At 44.4% G+C, this 19921-nt stretch overlaps 1 protein-coding gene across 2 annotated transcripts in view; it reads right to left on the bottom strand.

Annotated features, from left to right (window-relative positions):
- Positions 1–19364, bottom strand: part of ITPR2 (inositol 1,4,5-trisphosphate receptor type 2) — a 269515-nt gene extending 250151 nt beyond the window's left edge. For both annotated transcript variants that reach the window (XM_075113616.1, XM_075113625.1), the window contains exon 1: positions 19043–19364. In XM_075113616.1, the coding sequence (XP_074969717.1) occupies positions 19043–19134 (92 nt within the window). In that variant the 5' untranslated portion in view covers positions 19135–19364. The remainder of the gene's footprint in view (positions 1–19042) is intronic.
- Positions 19365–19921: the final 557 nt, after the last annotated feature.

Genomic DNA, 19921 nt, shown 5'->3' with positions numbered 1-19921 from the left:
GGCAAAAGTAAACATTGAGCTAGTTCATTCATTTCAAGTTACAACCTTGCAAAGCCTGACTGTCTCTAAGCAACAGTCAACTCCGTTAGCACAAATCATCTACTAAATTGTTTAAGTATATGAACTCATATTGCTTAGAGAGAGCTAAGAAGCACTCATATAAACTGTTTTGATGGTGAACAGTGACGTGCAGCCACTGATAAAAAATAGCTGGCAGAGTAAATTTATATCCACAGCCTCAGTCGTCTGAAAAACTATTCACCAAGTCAAAAGGCACAACAATCTCTGATACCACAGTTTACTCACATATAAATTCTTCCATCAGTATAGCACCCTAAATAAGATATCAGAAGTTAACTGCTCTCCTGTGATCCATCCATTAAGATATAAACAGATATTGGTTAAACCAAAATAGTTAATGTTTCTTAGAAAAATGGAAAGCAGAGACAAAGATTTATTCAGCTGCATATATGTGCTGCTTGCTACTCTGGCAACTTAAAAGGAGTACAAATTGTTCCTGCACCTCATAATGTTCAGTTCATCTGGTTGGTCTGCAGCTTTGTGTTAGCAATTACGTGAATTGGAAGTGAGCTTAAGCCTTTGTTGTTTCTTTTTTCTAATCTTCAGATTGAAGAGGCCTTAGAACATACTGCTGTTTATTTTTACCTTTCAGGTTTAATTTTTTATTCTAGGAAATGAGCACTGAAAATAACTATTTGTTTGTATATAAAGCTCTGTGTTTATACAAAAGAAAAGTTTATATCTAACTTGGCATCTGAAATTAGCAAAAGGTTTCACAGCACTTATACTCAAAGCTGTGCGTGAGTTCCTGCCAACTAATTTTGTACAGATCTTGTAATAGCTGTGGAGCAGAGACTTTCAACTAGCATTTGGATCAGATTCTCTGCTGACTTACTCTGGCAATGCAGTGTCCAGAAAACACCCGACAGGCAAGGGCTTAATTAACCACCTGCAAGGGATGGCACACATATCCCACTCCCCCTCCTCTCAATACACAATAGCAAAGGTGGCAAAAGTAAAATAAGGCTTTGCAGCACCCCCCAAACAATCCCCTCTGGCCAAGACCCATTTGAAAGCAGTTGCTTCCACATCAGGGCTAATGTGAATCAGATATTCCAAACACGATGAAATTCATCTGGCCACTCATGTGCCAGTTTAAGGTGGGAATACCAGCCTCAAAAAAGGAAATCCATCATCTCCAGAACACAAAAAACCACCAGCCAGCTGGGGCAGTGTTGAAGTCCTGTCCATCGCCTCTCCTTGGAGAGTTCAGCCTTTACAGAAAGGATCTCGAGTCATTTACATAGAATACTATAAAGAACCTGTCAGCTTCTTCCAGGCAATCCTCAGTCCTTTCATAAGCAGTGTCTATCCCAAGAGATATACCTTCAATTTAGGGACTGGGTAGTGGTGGAGTCATCAGCCTCCTTAGATAAAACCCCAATCTAGGCAAAGACCAGAGCATCTCCTCCTTCCTGCAAACTAACAGGAAACCAAAGCTCATTGGCATCCCAAGACTCAGACTCGCTTAATTTTTCAAACTACCCTAGAAGCAGAAACTGTGCATAGTTAGATTGACTCTCCAGTAACAACAGATAATCACCTGTTATCTATTGTTTGGGTTGTGTGACCCCTTAGTGCTCAAATAAAGATACCCTGGAGCATGCCATTGCCAGCACAAACTCTTCTTTCAGGATGCCAGAGTTTGGTTAATGGGGACAAAATAAGTCTCCTGTTTCTCCACAGCTGACACAGTAGATTAAATGCTGGAAACAGGGAACCACAGTGAACCACCTCAGGCTGCATAGCCCGGAAACTAGGACCAAACACCACATGGAAAGAGCTACCAACATACTTCACTGAATGCACAGGAAAACTGTACTCCCTCTTCTCTTCTTCACCAAGACTAAGTAACATACCTCATGTCACTCAGAAGACTTCAGTCCCATTTTATATGGAAAAGAACCAAGAACTCATGGAAGATACATAAAGTCCAGCTTACAAAACAGATCCATATTTCTTCTGGTAGCAAAAGTCAGGGAGAAAAAACTGCACATATTTTTAACAGAAATAATAAGTGCCTTTACCAATCCTCAGAAAACAAACACTCAGTTCTGATCCCTCTACCATCCCATAAAAACGTTCGGTTCTTGAGCAAAACCAGCCACAGAAATTCCAAAACTCCTTCAACAGGTAACATCATCCACCAACCTAGACACCCACAGCCAAGGTGTAGAGACCACTCTGACAGTATTACAAGATATGTGAAGACATTTCCTCACTCAGGCAAGTCTTGGAATACAATATCTTTGGTATCCTCAGAGGACTGAAGTGATTGGAAAGAAGAGCTGACAAGATATTTTCAGTCCTTTTGGGCTAAAGGGATATAATGCCTCTAGTTCTATGACCTCTGCTACACTGAGATAATAGATGAAAAGCAGCTACTGAAAAAAACCGCTTTCTTTCACCCCAGCTTGCTGGAAAGAGTCTTCATTCTTTGATCTGGACATGAACGTGGTCTACTTAGTCCATGTACTTGTCACTACAAGCTGGACTATTATAACACATGTATCTCAACCACATACGAAAAGGAGGCACAAAGTGCAGTTGAGACTGAATTCTCCTTGATTCATTACGTCTCACTCACATCCAGTCAATCCCTGGGACTCCACACGCTTTCTTGTAAAAATGCGCCCAAGAGATGTTCATGTCACCAAACAGGCTTAAACAAGCTTTTTCCAGTCTAGTGTTTGATCTTCTGCATAGTCCACATCACCCAAAGTTTCCTTATTATGAAAGAGATTTGCTTTGTATTGAAACAAACCAACTTCTGGAGTATAATTCATACTCTCATCCGCTTCTAAGTCCCTCAAAGGCAATGGGATGTACTGTCCTAATTTCCTTGGGTCTATAAAATATGGTAGTTGAAGGTATGAGTCCATAATGATCCTTTCTACCACACCCATCAGACTGTGCACACCAAGATACTGCATTTTTTATGGAAGCCTACAGTCTCAAAGACTTACCAAAATACTTTGAATTTTAAATTTTCCTTTGATCCATAGATGGTTTACTCTTGACTCTAAACCTACAAAAATCATTCAGCAAAGTCTCTTCTATTCCCAGTGTTCTTTCGTGCCTGACTTCACAAGCGTCAGGAGATTTTGTAAAATAAGTCATGCCTATGTCAACAGACATTCTCTTCAGCAACACGCTCCACTGATGCCCCCACAAGATACTGTTGCACTGGGGCTCTCTCTCTTATCTGTCTTGCAAACATCACATTTCCTGCACCATTTTCCGCATCCTGTCTATACTTCACCAAATCACACTTTTTTCAAATTAGCTATGACTCCTGCAGCCCCCTCCAATTTCAGCAGTTTCAAAGCCACAATACAATTTCTGAACGAATATAACCACCTATGTACTACCTAATTTCTAAACTCCAAGATTGCCTGATGTGACCAGAAAACTTTGATCTTGCCACTCTGAGGGGATTCTACACTTTAGAATGATTGCAGCAGCCAATTATCTCCCCAAATGCTCCCCAGGAAAGCTTTTGGCTGCTCTGAAGTCCATTCCTTGAACAATACATTCTTTGGGTGGATGATTCAGGAGGTTTTGCATCTTACTCAGGAGGTTTTGCAAGTTATGAGAAGGAAAGAAAAAGTGATCTCTTTTTCAGCAGAGTCATTCCTTGAAATAATCCTTTGATCTTCTGCCTAAGGCAATATCTGCAACTGGCCTCCAAAGACTTCATCTGGGTGAGGCATCAAGGTCACCCTGCTGCTCCCAGATCTATGAACAGCTGTGAAAGCACCGCCCTATTAATTCCTACAACCAAAGGGTCAGCTGTTCTCAAGATGCCTCAGCATCATCCTTCCTTAGATAAATTACAATGAAAATGTCTGAAATTTTAAGCCTCAACAGTTCTCCCCAAGTAGTTTAAAAATTTTAATATACTTCGTCACCTTCCAAACTCCCCTTTGTCTTCTCATACCTACGTTCCCACACCTGGATAACTGATCTGCAAGGTCATTTCTAAAGGCAAGTCTCTGCCGAGGCTCAAACGCAAAGCAATCCAAAGCTTTCCTCATCCACATTTTGTGGAAAAACAAATCAGGACCACAGCAAACATACTTCTAAACATCCCACTGACCCACCTTGCTGTTTGAGAGTGGGTATATTGCCTGCTCATTTCCCAAACTTGTCCAGACAGTTTTTAATTGCTGCCCATAAAAGCTTTCACTTTCACCTGCAAATCATCATTCAAAGTGTTCACTAGGAATCCTTTTTGCTTTGACTCCTCCTGATTCACCCTGTTCTTTTTTCAGATGACATTTTTATTATTGCTTTAATTCCATCTGCAAGGCTTCCAGTTCTTGCATTAGACATCATATCAATTCTCTCTGGTCTCTTTTGAAGGTGCAGGGTCTTTTCTGTGATTGTTTCTTGCACCATGTCTCCTCAAGAACGCCAGTCACGAACTTCCGTTTTGGAAGTTGGATCCATCTCATGATACCAAGTTATCGCTAGTCACAAGCAATGATGCCAGTTCTGGGGACTTAAGGGCTGTTTCCACTATGAAGAAAAGCTTGAGATGGTGTCAAGTATTTTCTTGATCATTTATTCACAAATAATTTATAAATTCTTGTTTACCTGGACACAGGACAAATCAAACAGCAGGAGTTTCTTTGATTAGAGTTTTCAGAGAGAGAACTGTGCACAGTAGCACACTCTCATTTTTATTGTCCTTGGGTCAACACATCAGGTTTTCTCTGATTATGACAGGTTTTTGTCCTACGTTCTCTGCACTTCTACTCACGCCTGTATAGCTTGCCCTGTCGATGCTGAATTTCTTTCTAAGAAGCTTCTTGGGTAACACAGCTCAGCTTTTACTCAGGCTTTGCCAAGTGTATGTGCTCTGGGTGGTGACTTCTATTGCTTCAGCTATCTGGTTGCAGAAAGGAGGAAGGATTTTATCTTGCACCTCCATTACATATGAAGAACAGTAATTATACCTACCAATATCAATGAGGTTCCACCCAATATATGAGCGTGACAATAAAGCCAGCAACCGTAAAACTCTTTTCAGCATCATTTTTTTCTTGCAATGATAAACCTCATTCTGCATCTTTAGATATATACTTCAAAAAAAAAAACCACAAACCCACATTTGGCACATGGAAACTTTAATAAACTAACTAGTTTTGTCACAACTGGCTTACTCCCATGCTTACCATTAGATAAACAGATATAAAACAATTTATGCAACTTAGCATTGAACATCTTACCAGATCAACATTTATAAAGAGAGCCCTAGCCCAGAACTTGGAGGCTTTGGTTATATCCCAAAACTTGTCAATGACCTGGTACAAGTCGCTCTTCTGCTTGTGTCCCACCCCTTATTACAGTATTTCCCTTGAAAAATAGTTCAGATCCATGGTTGAAAACTCAAACCAGCACCGTCCCACTTCCAGTTCTACTCAAGTAAAATGATTCTATTAAGAGCAGCATAACTACAGTAGACAGTTTAATCTGCCATGGAAAGGAAATGGAGCAGATGAAACTGTCCCACAGACTAGGGGTTTGACTCCACCAGCCTAATGCTTCAAATGAGGTGTTATAACAGAACTTCACATGTAATGGTTTTACTATATCCTAGACATTACATGGAGCGGGGAGGGAAATACAGTAATTGGTCCTTACATTCAGTGGCAGAAAAACCTGTTCAACTACAAAAGTTAATACAGACAAGACTTATTGCCTGCCAGGTCCTGACATTGTTTTGTTTTTGCAAGCGAAGCCATTGCTAACACAAACCGAGCGTACCTCTAACCCAAATCCTGCAGCTGCCCAGGGTCCATAGCAGTGCCCTCTCTGAAGAGTCAGATGCCTGCCTCTGATTTCATAAGCAAATTCTAATATCTGGTTTGGTGCTCCTGAAAATCCAGCCAGGGAAGTAGAAATATTAACGTGGATCCTCTTCAACAGGTTCTTTTAAAATATTGCCTCATGACGTATTTGCTGTTTAAGTCTACAGATTTGCACATGTAGGACCTACATCTCACACCACCTATACAGCGAATAACACCATGAAACTTTGCCATTCTTCCGTTAGTTGCTTTTTCTGAGTAAAAGAATATATAATATGTAACAAACTGTCACCTACAGCTTGACACAAATTATTACCTCCTCACCAAGAGAAAAAAAATCCACTAAATTTTCTGTACCTTATTTTGTACTTTTATCATTTCAAGGCAAGGATTATTTTTTCTGTATTCTAATATTTTTTATAAATAACATGCTATGATGACAGCAATGACTTGTAATGGCATCTACAAAGATACCTGAAAATATTATTTGAAACTTGGGCTTCCTGTATTCACAGAACTAGTCAGCTTTACTGTTCTTACAGCAACACTAAATTCCAAAATATTTATTACATCAGGTCATTATTTATGAAACTTGTTTGACAATAAAGTTTGACTTACTAAGTTCTGCCTTCAACCTGAGAAGCATTATGGACAAAAACCCGATGTAAAACCTCATTTTAGAAAAACGAAATTCTACAAAACTCTCCACTTAACACTGACTTTTCAGCTCTCTGTGAGTCAAGCTCACTGGGCCCTGTTTTTCAAATGTGGAACAGGAGTGAAGCCTACAGACTGGCACCCCCACAAGTGGCAGACGGCAAGGAGAGGACCGTGCATTCAGCTGAAACTGCGTGTACCCTAGCAAAAGGCAATAACCTAAGTTGGAAATTGTCCAAGATATCAAAATATATACTACTAACAGGCAGTTAACCTTTTTCTACTCGGCACACTTTGGTTATTTTTTTAAATTAAGGATTTATTTTTTAAAAAAACTTTCCAGGTCACCTTAAAACTTTTATCTTTTGATCAGAAGAATGAAACTTGCCTAGTCATGCATTTGAACATTTTTCACCAATCATAATTGTACAAAGATCTACTCTCAGTGTTTTCCAAACTGATATCCAGTCCTTCCCAATACTTTTGTTTCCTCTATTTATAGTTTCTGAACAATAAAAAAATATTAGCCAGATTGAAAAGGTGACTGAAAATATTTTAGCAAAGCACACTACTGTTTCAGTTATCTGGAACAACCGGAGAGCCCGTCAGAAATCTACGCCCAGCTAACTTTAAAATGAGATCAACAAGGTCATTCAAAAAGCATTGTTTCCAGTCTCAAGTACTCACATGCCATCAGCTAGCCCCACTGCCTGCAAAGCATGGGCTCTGATTTTAAGTTAGTGGAAGAAAATTACTACTAAACTCAGGGCACTTCGTACACAGCGTTTCATTTGTGACCATTCCTGTTTTCAAGCTTTCCTCCACATCCATAAGGGAGAAGCTGAGGATATCCAAAAAATTCATAGAGCCCCAGGAGTTGGGACTTTACAAATAATGTCAGGTATTGCAAGATATAGGACAAAACTATACTGGTCACATTCAACTTAGCTGCCCTCTAAAGCTGCCTAGTTAAGTTTTCCACATCACAGTGTTCAAGATTATACAGCTACACAAAATTTCACAGGCATCGGGATGTAGATGCACACTGGAGTCAGGCAAAATTCCCCACACTGAAATGAAACACGTCCTGCAGGAGTGGCTGGGGATGCCTCAGTGCCTCGTGCCTGCTGTTCCTCCAGCTTTCATCCAAAGCACCCTCAGGGGGCAGGCAGACAGCTCGGTGGCCTAGAGCCTCCTGTGCTTGATCTGCCTCTGCTCCGCACACAGGAATACTACAACAAGTTTACACTGAAAAGAGGAAAAACCCGAAGAACTGGGTTGCTGTCTTTTAACTGTGGGCAGTAGGTATAAAAATCTGGGTCTTACCATGATTTTAAGCCATTGTTTTCCTAATCCTGAGACTGCCCCTGCAACATTGATTAACTTGTGTGTGTCAAGTGCAGGGAACAAAAAGCTGTTTGAAATTCAAACAAGTCTAAAAGAAAATCAAGATAAGAAGTCCAAGCATTGGATCATAACAAGTTTCTGTATTTTGAGATTCACATAAAAAGCCTTGTTTCAGGGTTTGTTTGTTGATTTTTTTTTGACATGACATTGATTTTTATCTGCCAGAGGTCAAAGAACAAAAACTCAATTACTGCTTTAATATAAATCCTCTGTAGTAAGCTTAACTTATAGTGTCAAATTATAACAACCACACTTGGTCATGCTCTTCTAGCCTTCTTCTGCCAAGTTATTTCATCTAAATTTCAACTCCATGCCTTCACTCATGTGGTAGCACCAGACTAAAGCGGCATTTTAGATCAACTGTCCAAAACGTACTATATAAGATCACCGAAGTACCACAATTCATTAAACATAACTTTAGTTGTTACAAAAGCACTGGGCATCGCATGCACTTAGCAAGTCAGCCTTACATTGCAAACAATAGTATGGGACCACATCAGTAAGGACTCTTGCGCTTTTACACAAAGAATTGTGTAAGGTACCACAGGCACTCCCAAAGTGTAGGAAGTCAAGCCGGCGAGGCAAAAGGCCAGCTTGGCTGAGCAGGGATATTCTTCTAGAAACAAGGAGAAAAAAGAAAGTATATGGCCAGTGGAAGGCCCATTGCTCGATGAGAATGGTCTCCTCACAAGTATTGACATAGATACGGCAGAGATGTTTAATTCTTTCTTCGCCTCGGTCTTCAACACCGATGGTGGGTTCTGGAACCACCCCAAGCTAGAGAAACGTGACTGTGGGAATAATAAACTGCCAATCAACCCCGAACTTGTGCAGGACTTGCTGCTCCAGCTGGATCCCTGTAAGTTGATGGGGCCTAGTGACATTCATCCAAGGGTAGTTAAAGAGCTGGCTGATGTCAGAGCAAGACCCTCTCAATGATTTTTCAATGCTCTTGGGAATCTGGAGAGGTCCCGGTTGACTAGAAGGTGGCAAACCTTGTCCCAGTTGCCAAGAAGGGCAGCAGGGATGACCCCACTAACTACAGGCCTGTCAGTCGCAATTCTGTGCCTGGCAAAACTATGGAGAAGATTATTCTGGGAGTTCTTTAAAAACACCTGAAAGACAGCACAGTCACTGGTCCCAGCCATCACGGGTTCTCAAGGGGAAAGTCCTGCTTAACAAGATTTTTTTCTATGGCAAGGTCACCCTCCTGGCTGACCAAGGGAAGCCAGCTGATCTTTTTGGATTTCAGTAAAGCTCTCGATACTGTCTCTCAGAGTATCCTCCTGGGCAAAATGTCCAGCACACAGCTGGATAAACACATAATGCAGTGGGTGAGCAATTGGCTGATGGGTCGGGCTCAAAAGGTCATAGTAAACAGGGTTACATCGGGCTGGCGGCCAGTCACTAGCGGGGTTCCGCAGGGATCCATCTCAGGGCCAGTACTCTTTAATGTCTTTGTAAATGACTTGGATGCAGGACTTGAAGGAATACTAATTAAGTTTGCTGATGATACAAAATTGGGAGGAGCTGTTGACACTCTCGAGGGCAGCGGGGCCCTGCAGAGAGATCTAGACAAATTAGAGAGCTGGGCAATCGCCAACCGTGTGAAGTTTAACAAGGGCAAGTGCCAGATTTTGCACCTGGGGCACGGCAACCCTGGACATACATACAGACCGGGGAACGAGAGGCTGGAGAGCAGCTCTGCAGAGAGGGACCTGGGGGTTATGGTTGGCAGCAAGTTGAACAGGAGCCAACAGCGTGCCCTGGCAGCCCAGAGGGCCAACCGTGCCCTGGGGTACATCGAGCCCTGTATTGCAGCCGGTCAAGGGAGGGGATCGTCCCATTCTGCTCTGCACTGGTGCGGCCTCACCTTGAGTGCTGTGTGCAGTTTTGGGCACCACAGTACATTAAAGATATAAAGCTACTAGAGAGTGTCCAGAGGAGGGCTTCGAAGTTGGTGAAGGGTTTAGAGGAAAAACCGTATGAGGAGTGGCTAAAGGACTTTGGTTTGCTCAGCCTGGAGAACGGGAGACTGAGGGGAGACCTCATCACAGTCTGCAGCTTCCTCATAAGGGGAGGAGGAGGGGCAGGCGCTGATCTCTTCTCTCTGGTGACTAATGATAGGACCCGAGGGAATGGCAGGGAGATGTGCCAGGGGAGGTTCAGGTTGGATATTAGGAAAAGGTTCTTCACCCAGAGGGTGGCAGAGCACTGGAATAGGCTCCCCAGGGAGGTACACTGCTGAAGCACTTGGACAACATCCTCAGAGACATGGTGTGAATTTTGGGGTTGCCCTATGCAGGGACAGGAGTTGGACTTCATGATCCTTGTGGGTCCCTTCCAACTCTGGACATTCTGTGATCCTATGAAAACTGCTATTTCTTTCTGAGGAACTGACTTTTTAACTCATTCTCTTGGGAGAAGGTAGTATTATTATGCATTTTCCTAAACAACACCGAAATCCCTGGGAAAAAGTATCAAATATTCAATTGTTTGAGACCATACTAGCCTCAGCACAGACCTCCCCTATTTGAAATATCAAAGTGAACAGTAGCACTGACAAGCTGATTTCTGCCACATGGAGCAATCTGAAAAGAAATAAGACAGTTTGCCAGTAACTTTCATAGCTATTTTCTGTCAGCAGGGGACTGCAGATCTCTCAACAACTGTCCGCCTTCTTCCATTCCTCTTCAGCCCTACTTCCCTTCCAACACATGCTGCCTTTTATACCACGCACATCAGTTACTGCCCCACCACACACACCTACCTCTTTCCATGGACCATGGTTCTACTGACTTCTCTACCACCTCACCCTACATTCACCAACACACCCCTCTGCGCCCATCACTCCCCTCTCTTCTTCTTCATCCAGGGGCTAGCGAGGGAGCACTGAAAGGACAAGGGAAACTGTTTTCCTGTTTCCTTTTCTGCAGCCTATAGCAACCCCATGGTCATTCATCAGCCAGTGCGAGTAACGGCAAGGAAAATCCTGCTCAGGCAATGTGACATACCTGTGAAGTCCACGATGGGCTGGGGCAGCTTCAGCATAGGCAGCATCTCAAGTTGCCAAACTCCAAAACATTCCTGCTAGCACGAAACAACTCCCCAGACTAGAGGCCCAGAAGGCAAGCTACTGAGCAACAGGAAGAGCAGTCATGGACATGGCTTGCAAAATCTGCCCAAAGTTTATAATGACAATTCACTTAGCTTGCTAAGTCAAAAGGTAAACCTGAGCAGAAGAAACAGCACTGCAGGAGCTCTGGAAGGGACAGCTCATTCTCAGGTACACTGCAGGACAGTGCAGCAGTCTCACATGGACAGCCCCAGGCAGCCCGGCTTGGTCAACACATTAGGGTCCTCTTTCCTTTATTATTAAGCAATAAATAAGAATTGTTTTAAAAATCACATGCTTTGGACAATGTATTGTTTCTATTCAACAGCAATCAAAAAATTGCAAACAAATGAGCATAAGAGGTACACAGATACTCGGGCACAGAAAGACAATTGGGAAAACAACACTAGAGCAACAAGACTACTCCTGACACAATCTTTTGGCTACCACAGCCAAAATCGACCTTCAAAACCTGAAGCGATAACTAATACAAGACATGAATAACAAGTACATATTAAGACTGTGTTTTCTCTCTCTTTTGCTTCCCGTTTAACTGTTTCCAATTTTGCAATCAAAACCATTACCTTGCTAGAATGTAATTTGTTGGTTTAAGTTCATTTCATATTTGAAGTGAACTGAGGTAGTGAAAACAGGAATTATTTTTACTTCTTCAGAGACAGGGGACACAAAGCAGTCTGACAGCTGAAGCTTTCCTGTGCTCCCCAGGGAAGGAAATGTTGGCAACCCATATTCACCTCCCACACAGCTGCAGGTCAGGTTGGGGCCTCTTGGTGCCCAGTGCCAGAAGAGAGGCGAAGCTGACCCTGCCAGGTAACACCCACTGCCCTCTGGCAAGAGGCAAGTACCAAGACAGCCCATACAGTCGTAGGGGTCTGAATGAAATCCTTCCTCAACTCACTGTTGTCAAAACCTAGGCAAATTTCTGAAGGGGCAGAGAAGGACAAGCCCTCCATGCTGGCGGAGAAGTGGGTCTGGGGACAGCGCTGCAGCTGCAGCTTAGGGAGGCTCTCGACACACAGCTGCAAGATCCTTTTTTATTTTTTTCTTTCAGACAGGGATAACCAATGCATTTTTGCTTATCCTGTTCTCACAAATGCCATTTCACTTGAAACTTTCCACAGAAAAACATTCGGCCCCAGGCATCTACCTTGGGTCCAAAAAGTCAAGGTTTAGCATATTTATAAACAGCTGAAACCAGGACCTATGTCAGGAGGTGTCTGCAAATCCACACAGCGGTGGAACTATTGATTCAAGTAATTAGATGGAATCAGATTTACAAATAACAAATGAAGATTTAAAAGAATCAGTCATAAGGGGTTTTATGTCCTTAATTAATTAAAATATGCACCTCTGAATAAGTGACAAAACACAACACAGACAAGGCAAAAAGTAAAATCCTGAACTACCATTCATTTTCCTTTCTCCATTTTTCCAGAAATATCCCTAATCAAGTATATCAAAGTCATAGGAACTTCACCTATCTCCCTTTTGTACAAGAAGCAACAGACCTTTCAAAGCAAGCAGAAAACAGAGTTTTAAGTGCATTTAACAGGCGTGCAGGGGACATAGCTTTGTGCTATTGCCCAACAAACAAGCTCACGCTTCAGCCAAGCAGCAGCAGCCTGCACCACTAGGAGCAAGGGGCAGCGGGTTTCAGATACCTCGCGGCACAGTAAAACACCTGACTGAGTAAAGGGTCACGTGCTTCTTAGGAGATAATGTTCCAAGCTGGGGAAGTCAAAGTTTGTTCTGATTCTCTCTTCTGTGGCACATTTAAAATATGGGATAACCTTGATTTCTAGTGAGTCCGAGAACCATGGAGAGGCTGTTTGGTTAATCCCCACATTATTTAAAGGAAGTTAAATCAGACTTGAAGTCACGCAAGTTAAACAATCTCCCCTCTCCTTCCTGACTACTCCCCACATTACACATAGCCCAGCTGAGAACTGCAGAAGTTGTAATAGCCACACCACTTGTCTCAATTAGAAATTCAGGTTGTCTCTTACTTCCATTACTACCACACAGCTTACAGGTAAACTCTCTTTTACATTAAATCAGTTGGTTCTTTCCCTAACCCCAATTTTCTCTCCACTACTGTTTGATAATGAGCTCTTTGAACCAAGGATATTACATTTTAGCACACATTCTCATAAATCATAATACCGTAATTAAGCCTAATCCTATGTTCCTTCACACCCAACCTGTGCTCTGTGTGTGAAGAGAACTTCTGAAACAAACAAACCCCCTCCAGGGCTCATTACTTGCTGCATTCCCATAAGGGTGCTTTCTGGAAAGCTTTGTCTCATTGTTTATTTAAAGACAGCATCAAAATAAGTTCGTTATAAATGGCAAAGCTGGAGCAGTGCCTAATTGCTTATGTGAGTGGATAATTACAGAGGATATAAGCTTTCATATATGTATTGAATTGCAAGGTATGCAAGATACAGAGTTATATGTCTACGTCTCTGCTTATGTGGCATTTACTGTAAGATCAATTAGGGTATTTAATAATGTATATACTATAGCTTATGCTTAAGAAATTTATCACAGAAAAGAAATAACACGATATCGCTGAAAAGTGTCATATAATGGGCCAAATTGTGTTCCCAGGTATGTTAGCATACTTTCAAAGTAGCTGCAGAATTCAGACCAGACATTAGGAAGACAACCAAGAGAACGTATTCCTGAAAATGCTAATCCTACACAGTATTAAAAAAAAAGTTAAGAAACACACACTCAAAACTGTCAAATCTCATTGGTACCATCAGTCTGGAGGATAAAGTACCTAGCTAATAGAACATACAAGTACTGTTGCAGCCAGGAAAGCTGAAATTCATCTTCCCTTCCTTCTTCTAGGTATTTACTTGAGTCTATATGTATCAGAATTAAATAATGAGTAATTCTAGTTATGCTACTCTCACTTTCTTCAGTATTTTTATTCTTTCCTGACTAATTACGTTTTGTCAGCTGGCACAAGAAAGAAAAATTTGCTATCAGTTAAAGGACATAGACTCTGTTCCTTAACTATAGCTTACATTTTCAGACAGAAAGAGAGAAGGGTAAAAAAAAAAGTGCACTGATTAAAATATTACATTGCTGTGTTGTAAGTATCACCAGTCACTGCATCTCTTCTCTTAGCACCATTCCTGAGGCCACCAAGATGACACATTTTAGCCTTGGTTGCATTTGCAATATTTGGATTTTTAGTGTTCCATAAGCACTTTCTCCGTAATCTTGTCTCTTCACAAAGCATGACTGACTCAATCTGTGTGTGAAGTCCAACTTCAATAAGGCAACTAATGCACAAAAGCCCAACAAAGGAGCCTGAATAACACTGTGATAAACATTTCAAATAAAGTTCTGGCAAGCACTTCCACAAATTAAGAGAAATTGTTCAAGAAAACAACAACATTAAACTCAAGAAAATGAGTCCAAACACTCTACAACACAATTTTTCTGCTTATTAGGAACGAGTCTCAGCACCCCTCGACATCCATGGCCATAAATTACCTAGCAGGCAGCTCCTGCTGCATGCTCCATTAATTATGTTCCATGAGGTTTCTCGCTGCTATGGCACAGAAGCGCATTTATAGAGGTGAGACAGGAATGCAGCTACTGATGGTGACTAACATCACCTTCGTCAAACTTTCCAACAGCTGATGCTGGCCATTGTCCTTACTTACTTTTTTCCCACCTCTCCAATTGAGAATACTCGTTTCCCCTTGTACTGATGGGTGATTAATAGCAGCTCTAATTCCCAGCACGCATCACTGCCAACATTACAGCCAAAATATCGGCGAAGGTGGTCTCGAGGTTCAGACACTGGTCTAGGACAACTTAAGATACCTGGATTCTTTGCCTACCTCCTGTGGGACATAAAGCCTCCAACTGTGCAGAAGCTAAAACACTAAAAGCTCAAAAATGGGGAAAACCCCCAAATTTTTAGCACAGTGCATTAATCCAGTACCAAATATATCTTGAAGGGGCAGAAAGCTACCCATGGATGTAAATACCTTTCCCAAAACACTTCTTTTTCCTGTACTAAATTGCAAGTCTATCAGTTTATACATTCAAAATAATTCTCTTTTTTAAAAAGAAAAGGGGGTGGGGGGAAGCTCAGAGAGCCCTGAGATTGGGAAAAACAGCTTACACATCATCAGCACCTCAGAGCAGCATCCAAAGCCAGAATAAGCCCAACAGCAAGGAGAAGAAAGAGCAAGGGATTGCTTGGACTCGAAGTACCTCAAGCATCCAAAGACCTGCAGTAGCCAATGGAGAACAGTGAGCCCTACAACCCTCCCCTGTACCACTACCCAGAGATGCCCCTCTCTACTTGGCATCCACAGCCTGGAACACACTGCTGGAGATGGGTGGTTTTATTTCTTCTTCCAAAGACTAAGCACAACCCCTCTCTCTTAAAACACGGATACAGGAGGAAGAATTCGGAGCAGCACCGCCTGACTTCCCTGCCCCTGCCCCCATCCCACGCTACAGCGCAAACCCCAGATGCGGAAGAGAGGTTCAGTTTCCTCTTCTGACTAAGAGGAATCCAACCTGAAAGCAGAGCCCTCACACTCACATCCAATAGCTGTTTAAAGTAAAGAAATAGTTCAGAGACAAGGACAGGAGCACAGGTTTATTCCAGCTCAAAGAGGTACCCCAACCTTCTGGGTCCCATTTACAGAATCTCATCGTTCCAGTGATTCTCAAACCCCTTTTGTAGAAGGAGGTGTGGAAAGGCACTCCTGCCTTCACTTAGCACCACTCAGCACACTCACCCCGACACAGGGTTAAGAGGCACGGATGTCCCATCTCCTAAACAAGGAGGTTAAGACCTCCTAAACTGCACGAGAGGTAGATTTCCACCCTCAGGTTATAGCAGATATTAACCTGACCCTAACACTTCATCTGAATAGCTCAGATGCACCTTTCTCTTGGCTGTAAGTTTCCTGGGGAAACGGAGCACATGAAAATTTCTGCACTAGCAAGTGAGCAAAAAATATTCTAAAACACTTGAAACAGCATTTGCTTAGAAATCTTCCTCAAAACTGATCTGTTGAGCTGGTTCAACTTTTCAAGTAGTAAGGTCTGCTGACGCGATAGACCTCCCCTGCTTGGAGAGGTGCTGTGCACTTATTTATAGCATAGCCTCGCTCACGCTTTGTTTAACAAACAATTAGCGTTTGACAGCTTAAAATTAACAGGACTCTCTCCCTGCTGCAGAATCACTAGGCCTGAGCTGGATTTCAAGTTTTTGAAATGGCATGAGACTACCTGATGGACTTGATAGCATAAGTGACACATGCGTTTGCCCAGCACCTTCCAGAACAGCTACCTGAGCAACACAGGCTGAGCAATAAAACAAGGACCAGCAATCCGTCAACGGAAGCAAGACAGCAATCATTCCCACTCCCACCCCACTTCATCCTCACCAACAAGAGGCACCTCTGGAAGATGAGGCCACCTCTTTTCAGATGCTTGCAGACAAGAGGACCTGCAGGAATGCGAGAGATGCAGGAGTTTAGCAATGGTTGCACTCCAAATGTGCAGCTGGGCAAACTTCTTCCCTGACCATACAGTTGTTTTTGCTGCCTCTTGTGTTGCTGCAACTGGTCCAAAGGCAGTAATTGCAATAGCTGGCACAGATGACATGACTTGGCATTGCAACTTTAAATTCCTGTCCAAGCTCTTGTACCACCAGCAGAGGGGTCAGCATTGCCATTTAGTAGACATGGGAGTTTTCCATTGGTGACTTCACATTTCCTTCAAGGCCTTCAGTTCCTCAACTCCAGCCTCCTGGCTCTGCAGCTGCCTTTACCATGCCAGGGAGCTAGGCACACAAAGCTGTACTGAAAAACTAACAGAGCTACATCAGCATTCTTGAACTCCTGGACTGCCATGGGAGAGAGACACACACAGGAGCCCTGTCTCATCCAGGTAGTTTTCCTGAGCTGGTTTAGCTGGTGAAAAGAGAGCCTGAAGAATCTGTTAGTTAGGGTGTTGGCTTCAGTTCAATTATTTCTTCTGGTAGAAAGCTCCCATGTGCCTTAGGCAGGCTTTGATCTTGGCTTCCCATCTATAAAACTGAGGGTAAATGTCCTGCCCTAACTCCAAGGGATGAGATTGCGACACAGGAATGCCAACACGTATTCAAGTGACAAGCAGTTGTACAAGCGCCACTCACAGCAGAAACGTCTGTGACTGCAGACAAGCAGGTGCTCTCAGAAACGAGGAACGTTTCTCAGCATAATGAAAAGTAAAAGTACAGCAAATTTAGCTTCCTCAAGGTAACAGAACACAGCGACGAGACAGAACAACAAAACCAAACAGCTCAACAACAAATTATGCCCACAAAAAAGAAACGCTGAGGTTACAAGAATAAGAAACAGTATCCAGTGATCAACAGTTGCAAAAAGCAAACGTTTTCAGACAGGATTTAAAATAACAAGAGTCAGCAAAACAAAAAGAGATGTAAGACAAAATAGAGAGTCACAGATAGAGAAGGCACAAAATTAACCAATAGAGGAACAAACCATGGAAAACCACTTATCAACAGATGAAATGAGCAAACAGCAAGGATAGGAATAATAAGATAAAAAAATATAAAGGACCTTGAACACCACCTCTTTTCCAGTAACAGTACCTCACCAAGTAACTTAGACAGTCACTGTTTGCATTTTAATACTGCCCTTACGTCACCCTACAGTCCCCCACTGAAGAGATCTCAGGGCACGGGGAGCCTAATCCAACACACAGGAGCGATACCCAGCCAGGCACATGTTAATTAGCAACGGATCAGCCTTGGCAAGTTTAACTGTTATTCTGAAGGTAGTGCTAACGTTTGTGCAGCAAACGACGCTGATATTTAACTCGAGCCTGAGCTGTCTTGTGAATTGGATCACTCCAATTCACGCAGCGCAGGAGATGTTTCCACTGACAAAGGTTTAAAGACGTGCTTACTTTGGACACGCCACAGAGTCACCGAAACTACCGCAGCTCTCTTACGAACATCAGAGGGAACCACTGCACCCTCGGGACGTGTCACTGCAACCAAGCTACGTGACGGTTTAAAGAAATATATCAATGTATTCCTATCGTCACTCACTGAGGCTTTCTGTCCTGGATTCCAAAAAGGTGATTTAAAGTGGTCAAGGTCAATAAAAACCTCAAGCAAGCAGGAGTATTTCAGCGAAGCGGCCATGGCTAAACTACATCTTTTCACTCTGCAAAAAGAAAGAAGAGCTCAGGGAAAAAAAGCAGCCCCGTGAAATTAAATATCTCATCATAAATATCTGACGATTAACAACCGCAGATGAGACTTCAGGCAAACACAAACCAGAAATAAAGGGGTGTACGTTTAACGAGCTGATTAGGACGATAAGCGGGAAAGCAAAGTTTTCGCCCTTCATGTCCTTTGTCAAAAATTCTCAGATGTGCAATAAAATAAAGCCTCCCCCCACCAAAAGGAATTAAAAAAAAAAATCCAAACAACCAACCCCAAAGATATTAACTACAAATAACGACTGTATTAAGCCATTTGGGTACAGCACAGGGTTACTTCTGTGGAGCGGGTTGTGGCAAACGCCGTGTATTCCGGTTCGGGCTGGCCCGGCGGCGCAGCGCCGGCAGGAGCCGCGCGGTCAGACCCACGCGGGGCCGCCGCCACCGGGCACCGCCGCCCCGCTCCGCTCCGCCGCCGCCCGGGCCCGGCTGCCCCGGGCCTGTGCGAGAACTTCTCTCATCCCTCCCCTCCTCGCCCTCCCGCCCCGCCGCCGATCGCTTCCTCCTTTCCCCTCTCCCCCGCCGAGACGGCGGCGGCGGCGGCAGCGGCAGCGCGCGCTGCCGCCCGCTTCCTGTGCGCTGCCGGCGGGTCGGCACCCCGGCACGGCGCGGCGCGGCGCGGCACCCCCACGCCCAGACCCCCCTCCCCCGGTCCCTCACTCACCCCAGCGTGCTGATGAAGCCGTTGACGGAGCCCTCCGCGTACAGGGACACGATGTCCCCGATGTACAGAAAGCTGGACATTTTCTCAGACATCTTGTCTCATTTTTAGTTGGATTTCGCACGCCTGCCCTGTGATTAAAAAAAAAAAAAAAAAAAAAAAGAAAAGAAATAAACCAAAAGCGACGCGGGGTGAAGCCGAGGAGACGAGGCACGGCGGCGGCGGGGCGGGCCGGGCGCTCAGCGCGGCCCCTGAGGCGCGGCGCGGGCTGACATGAGCGCGGCGCCGCTGCCCCCGGCGGACCGCCACGGCTCGCCTCGGCCCCGGCCTCGGCCCCGGCCCCGGCACGGCTCGGCCCGGCCCGCCGCGCCGCCTCCTGAGCCAGCGCCCGCCTCCGCCTCCCGGGGCCGCCCCGCCCCGCCGCAGCCGCTGCCAGCCCCGGGCAGTGGGGGTACGGGGGGGTCGTAACCCCGCGGAGCGCGGCAGTGCCTGGGGCTGCGGGTCAGGCTGCTTCTCCTCACCCGCCAGCCGGGAGAGGCGCTCCGGAGACCTCCGTAACTCCTCAATAATCCCCTGCGGGCCGGGGACAGCCCACCGCCCGTGGGCTCGGGGCCCGCTCCGTGGGTTGTCCGGCTGTCAGACCAGACCAGACCAGAATCTGGAGTCTCTGGGAGACTTTTCTGCCGAGGAAGGAGGAGAGGCCGCAGCCCCCCCCTCCCCGGGCTCACCAGAGCAGGGGGCCACCGGCACTGCCCCCCAGCACGCTGGAGGGGGGCCCTGCGGCCGCGAAGGCTGCAGCCCCCACCTCCGTGGCAAAGAGGCTGGCATGGGGATGCGCAAATCCACGCTGCTTCGCTTTGGCAGCCAAGACCAAGGACCAGC

This window comes from Phalacrocorax aristotelis, chromosome 1 (genome assembly GCF_949628215.1).
Source record: "Phalacrocorax aristotelis chromosome 1, bGulAri2.1, whole genome shotgun sequence".
NCBI classification, from domain to species: domain Eukaryota; kingdom Metazoa; phylum Chordata; class Aves; order Suliformes; family Phalacrocoracidae; genus Phalacrocorax; species Phalacrocorax aristotelis.
The sequence above is the reverse complement of the archived record's forward strand: the minus strand, read 5'-3'. Positions and strand labels throughout refer to the sequence as shown.